The sequence below is a fragment of the Arvicola amphibius genome, chromosome 3 (genome assembly GCF_903992535.2).
Source record: "Arvicola amphibius chromosome 3, mArvAmp1.2, whole genome shotgun sequence".
Classification (NCBI taxonomy): Eukaryota; Metazoa; Chordata; class Mammalia; order Rodentia; family Cricetidae; genus Arvicola; species Arvicola amphibius.
This window is the reverse complement of record NC_052049.1, coordinates 52717843-52737712: the sequence shown is the minus strand read 5'-3', so window position 1 is coordinate 52737712 and position 19870 is coordinate 52717843. Positions and strand designations below refer to the sequence as shown.

Below are 19870 nucleotides of genomic sequence, written 5' to 3'. Positions count from 1 at the left end.
CAACCATAGCCTATATATTAATGCACTGGATGGGACATTTACATAGATTTCCCCACAGAAATTTACTGCAAGGAGCCTCATTTGAAAACCTAACAAATACACATCCATGGGAGAACTTTAACCAACACATTTGTATGTAACAAAGATCAGAACAGTAATTCTCAGGCCTTGCTACTCCAGAGACTCACCCAATAGACTTTCCCCAAACCTTGACTTCTATGCTACAACCACGGATATTATTACTTTTCTAAGTTTGGCCGGGAAGCCTGGACCCTACATTTTCAAAAGCTATCCAGGTAATTTTTGATACAAAGCCATGGTGTATAGCCACAGTCCTCAGATTATTAAGAAAATTAGAAAATTCAGTGGTTGACATAGAATGTTTGGGGCTAGAAGTGCTGCTCAGTGTACTGCAACATACGCAAAGGCCTGCGTTCCAGCTGCAGCTGCAGTGGTTGCCAGGGAGGGAGGAAGCCGCCGTGGAGGGAGGGACATGAATTGCTTGGCTTTTACTTTCTGTTTTGGAAGACTGTCTTAAAACAGTATAGACAACAGTTAAGAACAAGATTTTGAAGTTTACAGATTAGGTCTTAATTCCATCATGGACATTTACTGGCTTTTATCTTTAGACAAATCACCTAATCTTAAAGCGCTTCAGTTTCTTGATCTATAAATAGGGAAGTGTTATTTATGTGAGCATTTATGTAGACAGTAGTGGCGCAATACTTGTACAGTAGCACACAAGTTGGTTGTTTTTTTTTTGTGTATGTGTGTGTGTGTACAAGAGCGCCAATAGATTCGTTCCGGTGCAGCAGTCTATTGCAGGCACACCTTCCCCATCTGGCTCTTGGGAAACAGGTAGGTTTCCTAGGGCGCATTTCACAGGGCATCACACAGGATGTGGACGAGCGCTGGCCCTTCAGAGTGGTGGCCGCAGCGCAAGTCCACCAGGGGGCGCGCGAACGACCTGAGCTCTTGCGCCAACCGCAGGGCACCCACGCGCGTGCTCACTGGGGCCGCGGAACCTCCGCCTCCGCCGCCGCGGCTTTCCGTGCTGGCTCCCGAACTAGACTTCTGTCTTCCCGCTGCCTCGCCTGTGGCTCACCGGGCGCCATCACCGGCGTCTGCGCTGCGTCGATCCTCGCGGCGTAGGCCGCTGACGCCCCGGCCCAATGCTGCGCTGGCTGATCGGGGGAGGCCGCGAGCCCCAGGGCCTGGCCGAGGTAGTGCGCGCGGGCCGGTCCGGCTGCGGGGCGGAGCCAGGCCGCGGGGCAGGGCGGGGCTGCGAGGCGGGGCCAGGCCGCGGGGCGGAGCCAGGCCGCGGGGCGGAGCGGGGCTGAGGGGTGGGGCCAGGCCGCGAGATGGGGCGGGGCGGAGCGGAACGGAGTGTGGCTGGGTCGTCGGAAGCAGGTCTGCAGCCAAGAGGGGAGTTAGGGCTGCTCAAGGGCCAACTTGCGTCTATTTAGAAAAGTAAGACTTAACTACAAACCAGCAGGGGCAACTGCCTCCTTTGTTGTATTTGAACTGATGCCTCTTGCCGACATCGACTGATGTTTGCTTAAGGAATGAGGAATTACCTAGTTGCTTTTCGAGAAACCAAGACAAGAAAATGATTTCTGTTTATTTAGTATGTGCACGGTCTCATTGTCACACGTATACTTGAAATAGTGAAATGATTTTGCCACTTTAAACAAGTTGGCATCTAAGATTTGTTTCATGTGCCGCCTGAAACAATTTGTGTTGCATTTTCTTTCTTATCGGAAGCATTTTTACAGTTAGGATTATTGAACAACTTGGCAGTTTTAACTCTCTCAGCTTTGTCATTGACACCGCGGTTTAAAACAAACCAAACCACTTATTTCTGGAATCCTTCGGGTTATGGAAGAGTTGTGGGTTCCTGAATGGCTATGTAACATACGTATGACAACTTGAGTTAACCTGCTTGTTTGGTTAGTATAGTATTTAGTTAACCAGTTCTGCCATGCCTGGCAAACTCCCACTTGTGGAAAGCAGTTTCCATAACTGAGCATCTGCTAGAGGGAGACGGGACAAAAGCAAAGCCATCACCTCAGGGTGGACTTTCTCCAAAAGCTTTAATGCATGCTGGTTCTTACTTTTCTTCCATGTAAAAGTACCTTGGTTGTGCAACTGCCTTGAATTTTATATTATCAGAACCCTTGATTTTCCCTCACATGTGCAAGAACATGACTTCAGCCCTCCGATCTAAGTGATTCTTCTCAATCCTGAGGTAATGTTGCCCCCCAAGGATAGTACAGAGTCTACTCTTGCCCGTGGTTAGGTGTGATGGGGGCAGTGTGTGGAAAACAGGCCTGCTGGTAGGTATCCTAACACCCACCCGGGAGAGGCCTCAGTGAAAAGACTTATCTAGTAAAAAAAAAAAAAAATGTCGCTTGTGTCAGACTTAAGAAACCTTGCTTAAGAACAAAGCTTTTTATGCTGGAATTATATGGGGTTTGACTCCAGAAGTGGGGTCAATAAGATTTACCCTGCAAAGTTAAGTTACACGGTTTGTGTCCTTAGTGAAGTGTCTGCTATTGACCTTCCAGATAAAACTTTGCCTTTTGGAACTACCTTTATCAATACAGTTGCCCAGAGTTGAACTCGGGAGTCTGAATTATTTCGTTACTGTCTTTGTTCATTAAGCAGACATCTGAGTGCTTTCGGTGGGCTGCTACAGTCTGTGTTTGGTGCATTTAGTCTGTAGCTTTCTTTTTAACCAAGCATGTTGTATGCATGCATGTGTTTGTGTGTGTGTGTACGTACATGTGTGTATGTGTGGGTGCGTGTGTGTGTATGTCTGTGTGTGTACATGTGTGTATGTGTGGGTGTGTGGGTCTGTGTGTATATGGCTGTGTGTGTATGTACATGTGTGTGTGTATATGGGTGTATGGTTGTATGTGTATGTGTGTGTATGTCTGTGTGTGTGCATGTGGGGGGGTGTGGGTGTCTGTGTGTGTGTATGTCTGTGTGTGTTGGTGGGGACAGAGGACAACTTGTTCTTTCTTTCCATTATCTGGCCCAGGGGTGAACTCAGGTTTTTGGCTTAGTGACAAGTGCCTTCACCTGATGAGCCTTGGTTCGCCTTGGTTGCCAACAAACTTTGATCGAGAAACACTCCAAAAAAAAATTGAGTTGAATTGGGCTAATAGTTTTAAAGTCAGGCTTATTGAGACTTTAACAAAATAAAATTTAACTCGGGAGGCAGAGGCAGGCGGATCTCTGTGAGTTCGAGACCAGCCTGGTCTACGAGAGCTAGTTCCAGGATAGGCTTCAAAGCTACAGAGAAACCCTGTCTCGAAAAACCAAAAAAAAAAAAAACCAAAAAAAAAAAAAAAAAAAAACAAAATAAAATTTACTGTTAGCAAGTTTACTGTGGCTTGAAAATACTAAGATTTTTGGTAAGAGAAATAATTACATGCTGAACTGGCAAATAATGTACTTGATATTGTAGGAACATACGTATTAGTATTAGAAAGTAGTATCCCATGGCTTTTAGAATCTTCTATTCTTATGTGGATACTGTGCAGTTGTAAATCATTTTATCTTTCTGTTTTTGCTTTGTTTTTTTCATTACAAGAAAGCTGCTTTGCAGACGATAGGAGAAGACCAGAGTCAGAACCCCTACACTGAGCTGCTGGTCCTGAGCGCGCACCGGGACATTGTCCGGTTCCTGGTGCAGCTGGATGACAACAGGTAAGGGACTTACCCCGGCTACTGCTCGCGCTCAGAAAGATGCTTTAGAGCGTTTCCGTTAAAAACAACTTCAAAATTAATTCATCTTTTGTAAAAAAAAAAATCAAGATTCTTATGACAATTGGAGAAACACAACCAACTGAAAGTAGTAACATTAGTAGAAAGTTGAAATGGACTTTGAACCCTGATGAAAATATGTTTATATTTGTTTAAACCCAGTTTCACCTTGTCCCATGTCACATGGGGACTTGTGGTTATATTGTTTCCTTTTTATTTGATGTTTTAGAAAAAAATTGTCATGAAGTTTTAGAAATATTCTCACTAGTTTAGAAGAAGCAAATAAATGACTTTAAGAATTTGATTTTCTGGCTGTCAAATCAGGAACAAATACGGTGTTTAAATATTAGGTACATGCTAGAATTTGCTTGTAGTGGAATATTACTTTAACTAGGGGATTTGTTTATGTGGCGAAATATTGCTTTAACTATGTAAAGGTGTGTTGCTTTTGTTTATGCTGCATTTGTTTAACTATGTAACAATGTGTTGCTGTTTCACCTTGCCTGCCTAAGGAGCCTGACTCGTCTAATAAAAAGCTAAGTGGCCAGAAGCTAGGCAGTAGAGGGATAGGTGGGGCTGGTGGGCAGAGAATAAATAGGAGTAGAAATCTAGGCTTGGGGGAAGAGGAGAGAAGAGAAAGACGGGGAAAGAAAGGAAGATACCCCAGGGCAGCCAGCCAGACACGGAGTAGGACGTACAGAATGAAAGGAAGATTAAAAAGCCCTGAGGCAAAATGAGATGAAGAGAAACAGGTTAAAATAAATTATAAGAGCTAGTGGAACTAGCATAAGATAAGGCTGAGCATTCGTAACTAATAGTAACTCTCCATGTCATGATTTGGGAGCTGGTTGGTGGCCCAGGAGAAAGCCTGCTGGCTTAAGTGGAAGGTAAAGTAAGGTTTAACCTGAATTTCTGTCATTGACGAATCTCTTTAAAACCCTGCATCATTTCTCCGGTTCCTGGGTAGTGTGCATGCTATGTCTGCCGTGTCTGCAAGTAGAGACAACAGTGCTGAGGTCTGAGGGCCGAGTGCTTAGCTTGTCTCTCAGCCCGTTTAGCTGCAGTCACATCTCCCATGGTGCCATTTCCTAACCGGATCTGGAAGTGCCGTCAGAGTCAAGACTCCCTCTTCTTCTTCTTCTTCTTCTTCTTCTTCTTCTTCTTCTTCTTCTTCTTCTTCTTCTTCTTCTTCTTCTTCTTCTTCTTCTTCTTCTTCTTCTTCTTCTTCTTCTTCTTCTTCTTCTTCTTCTTCTTCTTCTTCTTCTTCTTCTTCTCCTCCTCCTCCTCCTCCTCCTCCTCCTCCTCCTCTTTCTCCTTCTCCTTCTCCTCCTCTTTCTCCTCCTCCTCTTCCTCCTCCTCCTCTTTCTCCTCCTCCTCCTTCTCCTTCTCCTCCTTCTCCTCCTTTTTCTCCTTCTTCTTCTCCTTCTTTTTCTCCTTCTCCTCCTCCTCCTCCTTTTTATTCTCCGTCTCCTTCTCCTTCTCCTTCTTCTTCCTCCTCCTCTTCCTCCTCCTCCTCTTCTTCTTCCTCCTCCTCCTCCTCCTTCTCCTCCTTCATTATTCTTAGGACTTAGTTCAATGACTTAACATGTAGTCTGCATTGACAGGTAGCTGTTGAATGAACTTATGCAGCTGGGCTGCAGCCTACCCTGACCTGACCCGGCTCTGCTGCCCCTGCAGTTCCTCTGGTGACTTGGCTGCTTCTTCTCTTTTGAGCTCCTGAGTGATTGCAGCTACGATGGCTGTCACTCTCCTGTTGCTGTCTTTTCAAACTTTTTATCATGTGTAGTTTAATTCTGACTCGAGTGAAGTGAGGCCAGTATTCAGAGATAGAATAATGTGTTCTTCCCAGCATTCCCCTCACCTCAAACGCCAGTCATCCTCCGTGCTTCCATATCATCTGCATTTCTGATCAGCTAGCTACAAGTCCCAGCTGCTTCCTTGGGTTTGAAAATTCAATGAAAGGACCTCGTAAAATGTAGAATGGTTACAGCTTTATTCCAAACTAGACCTCAAGGTCTGCTGGGAAGACTGGGATGAAGGGAGGTTGTGAGTCCCAAGCGCAGAACCTCCAGGTCCTCAGGGCTTGCTGCCTTCCCTTGTGTGTGCTGCCTGGGGGAGGGGGGGAAGCCCAGTGGAACATTGGACTTGCAGTTTTGAGTGGGGTGTCACTATGAAGGCATGTTTGCACAGTGAGTCATAATCACAACACTTCAGGAAAGCCGGTCTGCTATCCTGTGGTACCAGGAAGCCCAAGACTTCTCATGGCACATCTCTTCAGTGTAGCCCAAACCCTGGCCACGTTATTTAAGAGCCAACACCAAGTCACCCAGTAACATGAATATTGAAGCCACTTCTATCACTAAGGAAATTTCAAGGGTTCAGAGGCTCCTTCTAGGAACTAAGGGCCAAGGCCAACAAAATACTTATATGCTATGTCTCGATCATGGCTCGAAAAGATTTGCCTCTAATGCATGTCACTAGCCAGATTGCACCATTTTCCAGGTCTCGGCATGGAAGTATAGCATAGCCTGCTTGTACCTCTGGTTAATGTTTGTTTCCCCTCCATTTTTGTAAGTATAATATTTGTTTATGGCTTAAATGACCATTTCTGTGGGAAACAGCCTTTCCGCAAAGGTGGAATTTTTGGGTAGCTGAAGGTTTCATGTGTCATATTTTATCCCAGGAAGTTACTGGGTTAAAGACATCCAGATAATAACTTATAGCCACTATTATGTAGGCCTTAAGGAATTCTAAAATCACTTTGTTTGCAAGATTAGGTAATACATATAAAGCTTACTCTCAGGTTGTACTCTTGAAGCTTTATGCAGGCTGTTAGGGTTCCATGTTCATGCTGTCTGCCCTTTAGGATGTGCCCTCTGGGTAATTATTCCACAGCTAGAAGAATCTGAAAGCAGGGCTGAGTTGTGGGGTGGTGGCTGTGGCGCAGGCGCTGACAGATAGTACGTGTTTTCACGGTGACACTCGTGAACACGTCAGCTAGGTACAGAGAGGAGCAGTCTGTAAGCAGGAAAAGCCGGAGCTGACAGCATCATAAGTTGGCTGCTCCAGCATCCCCAAAGCGGCCACCACGTCCTCAGCCTCAGCTCTTTACTCCATCGGATGGGAGTTTTGACTTGACTCACCCGGGCGCCTCTTTTCGTTTAGGATTTGAATCAGGTCCCTGTGTCTGTGGTCAGCTGGTAGGCTGGCTAAGGTGCAAGTGCAGACAGGATGGGAGCCTTCTCCTCTCATGGCCTTTTCCTGGAGTGACGTGGAGTTGTGACAGGACAAGTCCCAGGGCAGAGGCTCCCATGTCTCTTTTTATGTCACGTTTGCTGCTGCTCACGAAAGAGCTGAATAAACTCTCCGTGTGTAGACAGCTAGGTCCTATTGTACGTGGTGACCCCAGGAGTAGGGGGTCATCTATGGCCCTGTTTGCTATGTGCCACAGAGTTTCAATGCCTAGAATGGACAAGCCTGCCTTTTGTATATGTGTGTGTGTGTGTGTGTGTGTGTGTGTGTGTGTGTGTGTGTGTTTAGCCTTACAATGGTGACAGACCTTCTCAAATCACTTTGAATTCTTTCTAATCAAGTCATCAGTGTATCAAAACTTACATAAAGTAAAAAAAAACAAACAACAAAGCTCAGTTGCAGACCTGTAGAATATTGAAGTTCTATGTTCTTTAAAAATTTATTCTGTAGCAAAATATTCTCAAAAATAAAGATTTAACAAATATATGAAAAATCTATTATTTATAATATTAGGAAAAAAATTAGATCTCAATGCTTTTACCATTAATAAAGTTTGGTGCCCTCCCCCACCCATTGGAGATTGAACCCAGGGTTTCATGCATTCCAGATAAGCATTGTACCAGGTGAGCCGTACACCCAGCCCCCAAAGTGTTTTAAAATATATAATAAATGTTTGTGCCTATTGATAGGTTGTTTTCATGTCTAACTGTTCAGTTGGGATTATCTTTGTTGTGTTAGCGCATTCTTAATTTACAGAAAATACGTACCCAGTTTTTAAACAAATTGTCTGTGTTACACCTTTTATTTATTTATCTGTAGTTTTCGTAGGTGTTCCACGGTCAGCTATTGTAATCCAGGTTTCACGCTTCAGGTCTTTAGATAATATCACCAGATTGGAAATTTTGCAGAAGGATTTTCTTGTTTTCTCAGTGGCTCACCTAAAACCAGTGAGTGGAAAATTTTCTCGATTGGTTTTTGAAGATACCAGATAAATCCTGTATATCACCTAACAGACAGCTGCCTTTTCTTCTCTTCTTGGGTGTTTTTTGAACGAGGGTCATATTGATTGGGAGATCTTCTTCAGAAGGCTAAGCCTCAGCAAGAATCTTCCAGAACATGGACTGTGCTGAAATTGCATGCAGCTGTAGCGCTGACACATCACACTAAACCGAGTTCACAGCGCATTCTAAGACTGGCTTGTTCTGTCGCTCATTTGACCATTCCTTGCTCCTCCAGGAAGCAGACAAGGTTATATAGGAAGGTAGTCATGACTGGAAGAGAATCCGATGACCCATGAAGCACCAGACTGCAGGAAAAGATGCTTCTCGGAGCTGGGGAAGCTGAGTTTTTAAGGCAGTGTTGTTTGGTAACTCACTGAGAACAGAAAGTGTACTCTGCCTTTAAGAAGGTATTTTTAAGTTAAGAATATCCCTTCTCATTTACTACATTCAGAGTATAGAAATCAGTAATCAAAATGGCTCAGAGAGCTGAGGGAAGTGGCACGTGCCTGTAATTCTAGCATTGGAGAGGCCAAAGTAGGAGGATCAGAAATTTTGAAGCCTGCCTGGACTATATACGGAGCTCTAACACCTTGTCTCAGAAAAACAATTTTAAAAATTGTACTGAAAATCATAGACAGTGCAGTAAAATTAAAGAGGCAGACTAGACTGTCTCAAATTCTAACGTTCCCATGGAAACACTATAATAATATTAAGTATATATGCATTATTAGAGAGAGAAAAAAGGACAAAGCAGAATTGGCCAGGGCATGCTGTCTCAATGCTGATGAGACCTGGCTCTGCACATGGGAAGCCCGGAGGAAGGATTGCCTGTTGGATCGGGTGCATCCTCTAGATGGAAACAGAGTTTGTGTCACTTCCCTTGTTGGCCTTGTGCCGAGATTCAGCCAAGCAGAGCAGGCCCCTAACTCTAACGCCTTGCTTAGTACACGGAGACTTGGAGCCAGTCCAGTCTGAGTTTGAAATGATCCTGAAGTCTACAGCTGGAATCCATTGGACAACACATTCCTCAGAGCCGGGCAGCTGGTCCCCTCTTGAACTGGAAGGTGCTTATTTGGAACTGATCCACTTCCAATATTGTATCTTAGACCATTTAATTTTTAGATTGCATTAGCAGTCAAACTGGCCCGTGGGCAGCTTTTTAAGAAGCTGTACCTGGAAAAAGCTATAAGCAGAACCTCTTTGTCACAAGGTTCAGTAGCCCAGTAGTTACTAGTAGGCTGTGGAGTGAGTTGTTAAAGTACACGCCTTCCATCCTGCATTCTGACTGACTGTAATGGATTTTGCTAAAGCCCACTTAATGCCAGCGAGACAAAACCTTGTTCTGGTCCAAGGTTTCCGAATGACTTGTAAATTTGTTTGTTGCTTTGGAATGTACTCTGACTTACAGCATGGCCGTGTCATTTAGCAAGTGTCTTGCCACGCTCTCCCTTTTCTCATTACAGTTTTTGTCTTCTGACTCGATTTTAGAAGTGTAGCTAAGTTTTAATTCAGTTAGCTAAGTGAGAAAGGTTGAGACGGTGTCACGAACGGGGACATCGTAGCTGCCTGATGCCGTGGCGTCATTAATTTTGGGGATAAACACAGAATTTGCGTAATAACTTTTCAACTTTAAAGCCTGCCTTTTAGCCAGCGAGTTGTGTCATCTCCGGGTAAAACCACTCTTTCCTTTCTTATTTGAACATCACTGTCTTGGTGTCTTTAGAGTTCACAGACTCGAAAGACAGTTTGAGTGTGGATAAGGAACTAACTGCGGCCAGTTGCGGCATCGCACACAAGTCTACATCCTATGTGTTCATAATGATCCCAAAAAAGAGAACTTACTGCTTCCTGTAAGGAAGTGCTAAGAAATGAACCTCATTTTGAAAATTAATAAAGGACCAAAATCAAGACCTACACTGCTTTTCTTATTTAAACTATCTTAGGATCAATATCAGTAATATTTTGGGAGGAAAAAATCTTTCTCATAGAAGAATTGAAGCTAGGAAGAATAGTAGAATTGAATCGTGATCTTGTAACTTCTGATGTGCAGGGAATGAAAAGAGAGCTTCTTTCTGTGTCCATAGGTTTGTTCACAGGTTAAGCTGATTCACAAGAGAAATAGACATGTAATGTATGCTTTATGCCCACATACAAGAGTTCTCAGTGATGAACAAACTCAGAGCAGAGGTCGAAACTTATATAGATATAATATAGATATATAGATATAATATAGATAGCATCATGTGTGTGATGGCAGGGCATGTAAGAGAACCTCAGATTTATTTTTATGTGTATGGGTATTTGGCTAGCATGTATGTCTTTGCACTACTTGCATGCTGGGTACCACAGAGGCCAAAGAGGACACCAGATCCCTGAAATTGAATTACAGACAATTGTGAGCCACACAATGGGTGCTGGTCCTCTGTAAGAGCAGTTGGTATTCTTAACTGCTCAGTCATTTCTCCAACACCCCTGAAGGCTGCATCTTACCAAGAGAACAGCAAGTTCTTAATGAGAGATTCAACTGTGGTTAATACTTTCACATCATAAGAAGAGAACAATCAGTGTGTTGAGAAGTGGCAAGGCAAAGGGAGGGGACTGAGTTCCTTGCAGTGAATTCTGAGAAGACAGATGCTTCAGGAAGCTAATGGTTAGGTCGACCTAGGGAATAAAGTCTACATGTGTAGGCTTTATCAGTACCAGCTCATCTCCAGTCGTAAGGTTGTCCCCTCCACACAGATGGTCTGTGTCGTTTTCAGAGGGATGGGGTGGGTAGATGCCTTTCTTTCCAGTTACCTTCTGTATAAATAATTAGGTATAATTGGGAATTACATATTATGAGCTGCTTCAAATGAAGTAATTTAGCTAATAATTATTGATGGTTGTTTACATTACACACAAAAGGATGTTCTTTTTTAAAAAAATATACATAATTTTCGGTTGTAACTTATGATGGAGCATACAGATTGCCTATGAGGGTACCGTACCTAAAGGTCCATTTGGAATCTAGTGACATCTTTAGATTTAAATATGTCAGCCTATTGAAAATATGAGATAGAGGCACATGTTAAATGACAACACAGGAATGTAGGCAGCAAAATGTAGTCTAAGAATTCTACAAGACTGACAGATGAGTCTCTTCCGGACACATTGCAAGGAAAATCATATGAAGAGCAAGTTCGTAGAATAAAGGAAACTTTAGAAGTCTGGACAATCATAATACATAGATCTTACCTGTGTCTTGCTTCTCATAATAAACCTAAAAGCATTGGGCGACAGCAAGGGGAGTGTGACCCCTGAGTACATGAAACTAAATGCTCCTTAGGCAGTGCCTTTAGGGGTGTCAGATACAGAAGGTTAATGACGGCGGAGGAGGGGGACGGGTGCTGCTCCTATTAATTTCTTTGGCAGGGGGTAGAAAGGTTTAAAAAAAGTTTGTTTCCTGCTTCAAAGAGATGTTACACAGAGTGTATGTTGGCTTTCAGATGTTCTGAAATCCAGTGTATTCAGTTGGACAAACAAGGATGCCTGTGTTCTTACTCATTATGCAGTGAACTGCAGGTTGGCTTCAAGAACAAAGAAAAAGTCAGACACACAACATTCAGATAGTCAGGGGAACTGCAACTAATGGAGGATTTCTGATTTCTGTCAAGCCCAGTAAGGAATGAAGAAGGAATTCTAAATCTCAATAGCACATTCTGAGCAAAGTATCAATAATCTCACTTCCCCCCACCTCTAAAACATCCATGTGTGGGGTAAGAATCATGAATAGTGGGGAATAAGGTGCACACCAAGCGCAGCAATCATTTTCCCTGGCTTTGTCCTTACCCGGTGCTCAGAAGGAAAAGGACTGTCTGTTCAGAAGACTGCAAGGTGTTGCTCATAGAACAACACCTTGTTGTTGGGCGCAGAGTGAGTATGGATCAGCTTCCCACAGGAAAAACTCAGTGTTTGTGAAGAAACAGGTTATTTTGTAAGTCAAGCTTTGACTTGATGCCTTAAAAAATTTAAACCGAAGTAAAACCACAGCAAGCAGGAACTTCCTCAGTTTGCTTTGACAGAGGCCTACTCTCCTGACCCTTCCCCCTCGCGTTGCCCAGCTGCCCTTAGAGGAGGCCAGCCTTGCCAGTGGCGAGAACTTTACCACTAAGCTTTCCCATCAAACCGCTTTCTCGTCCATGGAACTCATTTTTCGTGGTCAAGAAAAAAGTGCTTTCTGTTTAGAGGAAACTAGTGAAGTTTCAGTGGCCTCGGCCCCTTGATTCCTGAAAACATGTCAGTGTCTTATGAGTGTTTGCCTTTGTGAGTCCCTTCAAGTAGTTCTGGTGCGCAAAGACCAATTGAAAATGGTGATTGCAGGCTGGAGAGATGGCTCAGTGGTTAAGAGCACTGGCTGCTCTTCTAGAGGTCCTGAGTTCAATTCCCAGCAACCACATGGTGGCTCACAACCATCTGTAAGGAGATCTGGTGCCCTCTTCTGGCCTGCAGGCATACATGGAGGCAGAATGATGTATACATAATAAATAATCTTTTCTTAAAAAAATAAAATGGTGATTTGCTATTTTATCTTTATCTGTTTCCTAGGCATTGCAGAAGTAGCCATTCAACATCCTTTTATTTATTTACCATGCTATAGAAAGAATTTGTGGGTTAGGTAGCAAGGCAGTGCACAGCTGGTTTCTGGATTACCACAACTGTGCTGTGTCTTGGCTTTCTACCTCCTTACCGTTTGTACAGATGCTGAGTACAGAAAGATTTGCATTTAGACTTCTGGATTACACCTTTTGCCAAGTCCTTTGAACCTATAGGACTTGACCTATTTGAAAGTGCTTCCCGTGAGTAACAGATACTGACTGGAGCAATTATTGGTGAGTCTGCCTTGCTTTGTATCGGTCTTTGTTGAGCTCTGCAGTTCTCTCAGCATACAGTAGGCAAGAATGAGAACCTGGTTTTTTGAGATGGTCAAAGTGAAGGTGTAAGAGGGAGCTGTTTCTTACACTGGTGCCGGGAGACTTCTCTGTTTCCTACACTGGTACCGGGAGACTTCTCTGTTTCCTACACTGGTACCGGGAGACTTCTCTGTTTCTTACACTGGTACCGGGAGACTTCTCTGTTTCTTACACTGGTACCGGGAGACTTCTCTGTGGGCTCTCAGTCTAGACCCTGTAGTGGGATCTGTAATGCTGCATCGTGAGCTCTTGCAGGACGGGGACCGTCCCTGTTCCTGCTGATGCCTGGTTTCAGGATAAGGTGTCTGTACACAGACTACACAGGCGGGTTCCCTAGTAACAAATTTACTTTTTATAATTAGCGTAGGAGAAGGTGGAGCATTCTAGGTCTGCTGTAGCTCCTTATTAAACCGCCTCTGCCTCACCCTGTTAAACTTGTTTTTCCATGTATGTCATTTTTTATTAGCCATTTAATTATGTCATCACAAAGACTATTAAAGAATTTTAATGGCTCTAAATATTGAACATGGGCTTTCTAAATTCTAAGCAAGCATTCTATGACTGAGGTACATTCCTTGATTTTTTTGAGACCGAATCTCACTACGTAGCTCAGGCTAGCCTTGAACTCAGTATGTATTCAGACTGACTTCAAGATTATCACCCTTTTTGCCTCCACTTCCTGAATACAGAGATCGAAGAATGCACCACCAGGCCCGACTCAAAAAGTACTTCTAAAAGCTTGGTTTGAAGGCAACTAAGGAATGCAGAGAGAGAGAGAGAGAGAGAGAGAGAGAGAGACAGAGAGAGAGACAGAGAGAGAGAGAAAGAGAGAGAGACAAAGAGAGAGACAGAGAGAGAGACAGAGAGAGAGACAGAGACAGAAAGGAGAGAGAGAGAGAGAGAGAGAGAGAGAGAGAGAGCACCAATTGGCTATCCAGTATTAAATAAATGGTCAGCCCTGGAAACATACCTTACACAGATCCCAAGGAGCAGAATTTCCTTCATTTTTAACTTCTGAAATTTGGGCACATCACATAATTGATGCCCTTCAGGTATACTTGGCAGCCTCCCCTCCCCCCCCAGTGGTACATAGAATAACTGTTTATAACTGATGGTGCCTTAGATTGTGAAGGACAGTCTACTTCTGAATGTTTGCTCAGCTTTGAGATCTCAAGACAAGGACCACAGATGACTTGCCTTGGTGGTTTTATGACTCCAGCATATCATCTCAATAAACTCACAGTGTGTAACAGAGAAGCTGTTCTGTTAGTATCGTATATGGAGGCTTAAGGCTTCGGGTTCTAGTAACGTAGCTGGTAGCTCACGTAAAGCATCATGGTAGCAGTCACCTTTCTTTCGCTGAACTGTTTAGTAAGTTTTACTGATGTCTGAGTTACTCCCTGATTAATAGTTAATTACTTCCTTTCAGGGGTTGCAGTGTTTCTTAGTATTAGGAGGTCTTGGGTTGAATCCCACTGCTGGTTTGGAGACAGAGTATGTGCTGGACCCACTGGGATTTGGTTCTGGATAAGCAGTTGTAGCAGCTGATCTCTGTAGTGGAAATATGATCATTGTAGCCCACAGAAGACCTCCAGACCCTTTGTTAGCTGTCTTATGGGAGACGCCAGTGTGCAGCAAAGTGATTGGTTTGCTTTTCAAAACAACGTTTCCACTTTGGAGCAGCAACAGTAAATACTGAAATGGCCAATAAATAAATCAGCCATAGAAAATATATATAAGAGAGCCGAAAGGCTGAATGATCTCCAGAGTGGGTAATTGACCTTTGAGTGAAAATTGACTGTGCTCTCATGCATTAGTATTGAGCAGTGTTTAGAATTAACTCTGTCTGCTGCTGATTGAATTCCAGGCTGAGGCACAGTGCTCCCCGCCTCACCTTGCCACAGTTCAGTCGTCTCTCCGCGAGAGCCGTTTCTCTCCGTGAGATTCAAACATGATAAAACAGTAATGAGAAGTTAAAAATCACGGTTAGGGAAAAAAGTATTTTAAACCTGCAGCTTTTCTGAACGGGAGAAAAGCAATTATAAGGGTTTGGGGAATCAATAGAAATTGATGTTTTATACCAAAGAAAACTTAAGCCTCGAGCCCCGCCTTCGCCGCTCTTACGACATAACACAGAGAATCAATAGCCCCGAGCCGGGCTGCTCAGGATTTGCTTCCAGCAATTACTGTTGATACTCAAGGTACTGTTGAGTATTTGCTTTTGGAGAACAGGTCATTAAGCAAAGAAAAATGAAGTTTTTAAAGTTTTTTTTTTTCAAATTTTGCTCTTTGAGAGTTTTATACGTGTGCACATGTTTTGATGTTATCCGCCCCTTAGTCCCCCACTTCCAACTCTTCTCACATCCTCTGCCCCTTCCGGACACTGTGTTCATAACTTGATGGGCTCTTTTTAAATCAGCTACTCTGCTAAGGTATACATGGGCTTAGGACAGCCATTTTCTTTTTTTTTTTTTTTGCTCACCGCAATTTGAAAATCGCTCACATTTTGAAATAAACGTAAACAGTGTATATGCATTTGACTTGAACGTTGTGTGCTTCTAGCTAGTTAAGGAGCCTTAATAATCTTTCCATTAAAAATGTATAGTGTCTCATGGAAAATTACTTAGCATCTGCCTGACTGTATCTGATCTCTTGCCTCTAACTGTGGGGGATCCGATGAGGGTCTTGAAATGAGAATGGAGTGTGGGATCTCCTGAGCCTATGAAGACAGCAGGAGACTGAAGCTGAGCAAGAACTGTGTGTAGAAGGTTAAGGAAGGTGTTGGGGGGCAGGAGTGAGAACGTGTGCTTGCCATGTAGGATAAAGTCCACTAGAGGCGACCTTCCTCTCTCCTAATACTGCCTCCACCAGCACCGTGGACTTGGCTGACAACCTTGGAGATTTTATGGAATCCACTGCTGATCTCAGAGGGAAATACCAGACTGTCTAAATGGCATAGCTATTAGTGGAACATCATTTCTTAAGTTAAGGGATGATAACTATGTGCAGTACATAGCTGGCTTTCTTTTTTTCTCTGATTAAGAAAGCCTGAATTCAACTAGGTGGGAATAAGAGTGTGAGGCAGCTTCGGTACGGTTCTGAGTCATTAGCGCCCCCTACAGACCACTGTGCTTCAGTTACTGTTGACAATGAGTTGACAACTTAATGCCCGACTGCTGCGCAGGCTGTGTTGGGCGCCTGCTTAGAAATGGAGCTCACTTGGATTTTGTTATGATACAGTCACTATGATGAATAGTAATTTAAAATTATTTTCTTGATAGGATTTATGTATAGGATGTTTTACTTTACGTAGTGTAGAGGGAATGAGGGTGAAGAGAGAGAGGAGATGGGCTCCAGCAATGTTTACTGTAGCTTCCTTTTCATGGCCCTAAATATACTTTTTTCTTTAAACTCTGTGCATTTGAAATATCTTCACTGAAAACTACTACCAAGAAACTACGAATCTCACCCAGTTTATATTAAAAAAAAAAAAAACAAACCCAAAAGCCAAGATGAACAAAGGAGAAGTCTTGCTTTTAAAAACAGTTAAAATACCTTTAATAAAAATAATAAAATTTAATTCTATCCCTAGCCTGTCATTCCTGTCAGTGGAGTCTGCTTCTCAGCTTGGTTCATTTGATGTGGACTGCTTTGCTCACAGCTTTAACCAGTGGGAGACGAGACATCATCTCGGTAGCTTCCCTGACATTCCAGCAGGTGGTTCTTTGTGATCCTGCCAGTGCTTTGTCTTTGAACCCTTAATATCTGGTATGGAATTTACAAGATGCCTTATAAACGTTTGTTAAGTTAGTTTGCAGAACCGAATGTTTGTTAGTGTAAGTGAAATATCACCAGTAAGATTTCATGGTTCTAATGTACCTGACCTCGAGTTACACAACAGAGCTGCAGCTGACACAGGTTCACGGTGGCAGCATGAAACCAGACATGTAAACCAATGGCGTGGAGTAGAGAACCCAAAAATAAACTCACGTAGGCGTAAAGTGTCAAATGTATACAGACGATAAGGGACGGTCTATTCAACAAGTGGTTCTACCAAAACTGGATCTCACCTGTGCAAAGGTGAAGTCAGATCCATCTCTCTCACTCTGTACAAAACAAAAAAAATTTAAAAAGACATTTCAAGAACCTTAATTTAAAATCTGAAATGCTAAAATTCTAGAGGAAAACAGAACACACTTCAAGATACAAGTGCATTAGAACTTGGTGACTGACTCCACCAGCACAGGGAATGGTCCAGAAAATTAAGAGGTGGGAATACATGAAACTCAGATGTTCCTCATAGCAGAGGAATCTCTCAGCAAACTGAGCAGATGGCTACAGAATGGAGGGAAAGTCTTTGCCACACATGCTTCAGCCAGGCTGTTAGTACCTAGAATGTGGAAAGAGATGCAGTCAACCCCCCAGACTGTTGAGTGGGCTAATGAAGTAGAGTTCTCAAACATGGAAGGCAGGTGGCCAATGAGTATTGTTAAAAGTGCTCCAGGGGCCGGGCGGTGGTGGCGCACGCCTTTAATCCCAGCACTCGGGAGGCAGAGGCAGGCGGATCTCTGTGAGTTCGAGACCAGCCTAGTCTACAAGAGCTAGTTCCAGGACAGGCGCCAAAGCCACAGAGAAACCCTGTCTCGAAAAACCAAAAAAAAAAAAAAAAAAAAAAAAAAAAAAAAAAAAAAAAAGTGCTCCAGGGGCTGGGAAGATGTTCAGTTGATGAAGTGCCTGTCGCACAAGCCCGAGGACCACAGTTCAGATCCTCAGCTCCCACACAGAAGTCTAGCGGGTCAAGTGCATCTTTACCCCTGGCAGTAGGAGGGTGGGGGCAGGCAGATCCTCAAGGCTTGCAGGCCAGCCAGTTGATGAGCTCTGGGTTTCCTGAGAAACCTTGTCTCAAAAGATAAGTCAGAATGGTACAGGAAGACATCTGAGTCCAACCTTCAGCTTCTATATGCATGTGCGCACACACGTTACAAATACACACATAGAATTTTATAAAAAGGAGATTGGTGTTCTGTATCCTTAGCCATCAAGGGAATGCAAATTAAAACTGCTCTGAGGATTGGGAGATGGCTTCATGGTAAGAGTACTTGCTCACGAGTGTTCGGATATGGGTTCAATCTCCTGCGTCTGTGTAAAAAGCCAGACATGGTTATGTGTGCCTGTGATGAAGAACACACCCAATGTCCTGCTCTGGTGTCTGCATGCACACATACACACATGGGCACTTAAAACTACACTCATGAACATCCCCCCCCCCGTGAGATTCCCTGCCCCTGAATGTATATCATCGAGAAAACAGGTGACAAATGCTTGCAAGGATGTGTGGAAAGACGAGCCCTTATTCACTGCAGGTGAAAGAGAATGGTCATAAAGACATTATGGGAACTAATGTGGAGGTTTATCCAAAAATTAAAAATAGACCCACCATAGAGCCTAGTTATGTTACTTCTAGATGCATTCCCAAAGGACTGTATGTCCTATCACAGACAGATTTGCACATCCGTGTTTACTGATGAATTATTCAGAATGTCAGGGAAATGGAATCCTTGCATGTGTCCATCGCCATATGAATGGATGAGGAAATTGTTGTATATGCACACAATGAAATTTGATTCATCTGTAAAACAATGGAGTTATAAAGTTTTGCCTGGAAAGTATTAGATAAGGCAGGGTGACGAGGGCTCAGAGGCAAATGCTGGCGTGCTCTCTTTCATGTGGATCCAAGCCTTTAATGTTTGAATCCATGCAGATATGAGTGTTGGTGGCAGCTATGAAACTAGAAAGGGCCCAGAAGAAGGGAAAAGAATGTGGAGGGCGTGGGAGGGCAGCAGAGCATGTGACAGGGAAGCAGACCCACGGAGGCTGTTGGGGTGGAGAAAAATCAACAAAAACAAATTTTGTTTGAAGATGTCATAATGACACTTAATACTTTGTATACTAGTTAAAAAATGTTAGCACAAAGCCTGACAGAGAGGGAAAAATTCAATTAATTGTTAGCCACTATTAATAGTAATATAAATATAATATCAACGTTTAATATTTGATCAGCATATTGAAGCCAATACAAATATATTAATATGAACAAAGATACAACAAATTATTAATATTTAATCTATGCATTATAGCCTCAGTACATTTCTATAACAATATCAAATACTAATACACATTTTTACAAACAATTTATTAAAATAATATTATATTAAAATGTCTCATCACTTAAATATCACTAATGATTTTTCTTTGTGGTCTCTTTTCTCAAACCAGATTTGCATCTGCTGGCGATGATGGCATTATAGTTGTGTGGAATGCCCAGGTATGTCCCAATTAAATGTGGACTGTCGTGGATACATACATGACAGTATTCACTAACACTGCGTGGGGCGTGTTGGCATGTTATCGTCAGTTCATCAGTTGAGACTGGTTAGTACTTGAGAGGCTTAGTTGGAGATACTCGTGGGCAGCAGGGACTAGTATTTCATAATAAAGAGAGGAAGGTTTCCATAAGATTTTTCCACCCTGACTAACAAATGTGGTTTTTTGTGAAAAAATTTAATCTTTAAAACTTTATTCAAGTATATATATGTGTGTGTGTGTGTGTGTGTGTGTGTGTGTGTGTGTGTGTGTGTAGAGTGGGGGGTGCCTGCAGAGCTGCAGAGGACAGAAGAGGTCTGAACCCCAGGAACTAGGGTTAAGGAATAGTGAGTCTCCTGACTTGGGTCCTCTGTAAGAGCAGCAAGTGCTCTTAACCACTGAGCCAGCTCTCCAGCCCCAGAGAGAGTTTATCTTACTGAACAATCTTTAGGTGGTCAGCTAGTCTGCAGTGAATCAAAGGTAATTATTGTTTTTGTGAGATGGAACCACCCTTGACTGACCTTTGTATGATAG

At 43.1% G+C, this 19870-nt stretch overlaps 1 protein-coding gene across 1 annotated transcript in view; it reads left to right on the top strand.

Moving 5' to 3' along the window:
• Window positions 1-1000: 1000 nt before the first annotated feature.
• The window catches only part of Wdr41 (WD repeat domain 41), a 38634-nt gene continuing 19764 nt past the window's right edge, over window positions 1001-19870 (top strand). The window contains exons 1-3 of the mRNA XM_038323645.1: window positions 1001-1223; window positions 3599-3714; window positions 19250-19298. Coding sequence (XP_038179573.1) covers window positions 1173-1223; window positions 3599-3714; window positions 19250-19298 — 216 coding nt within the window. The 5' untranslated portion in view covers window positions 1001-1172. The remainder of the gene's footprint in view (window positions 1224-3598; window positions 3715-19249; window positions 19299-19870) is intronic.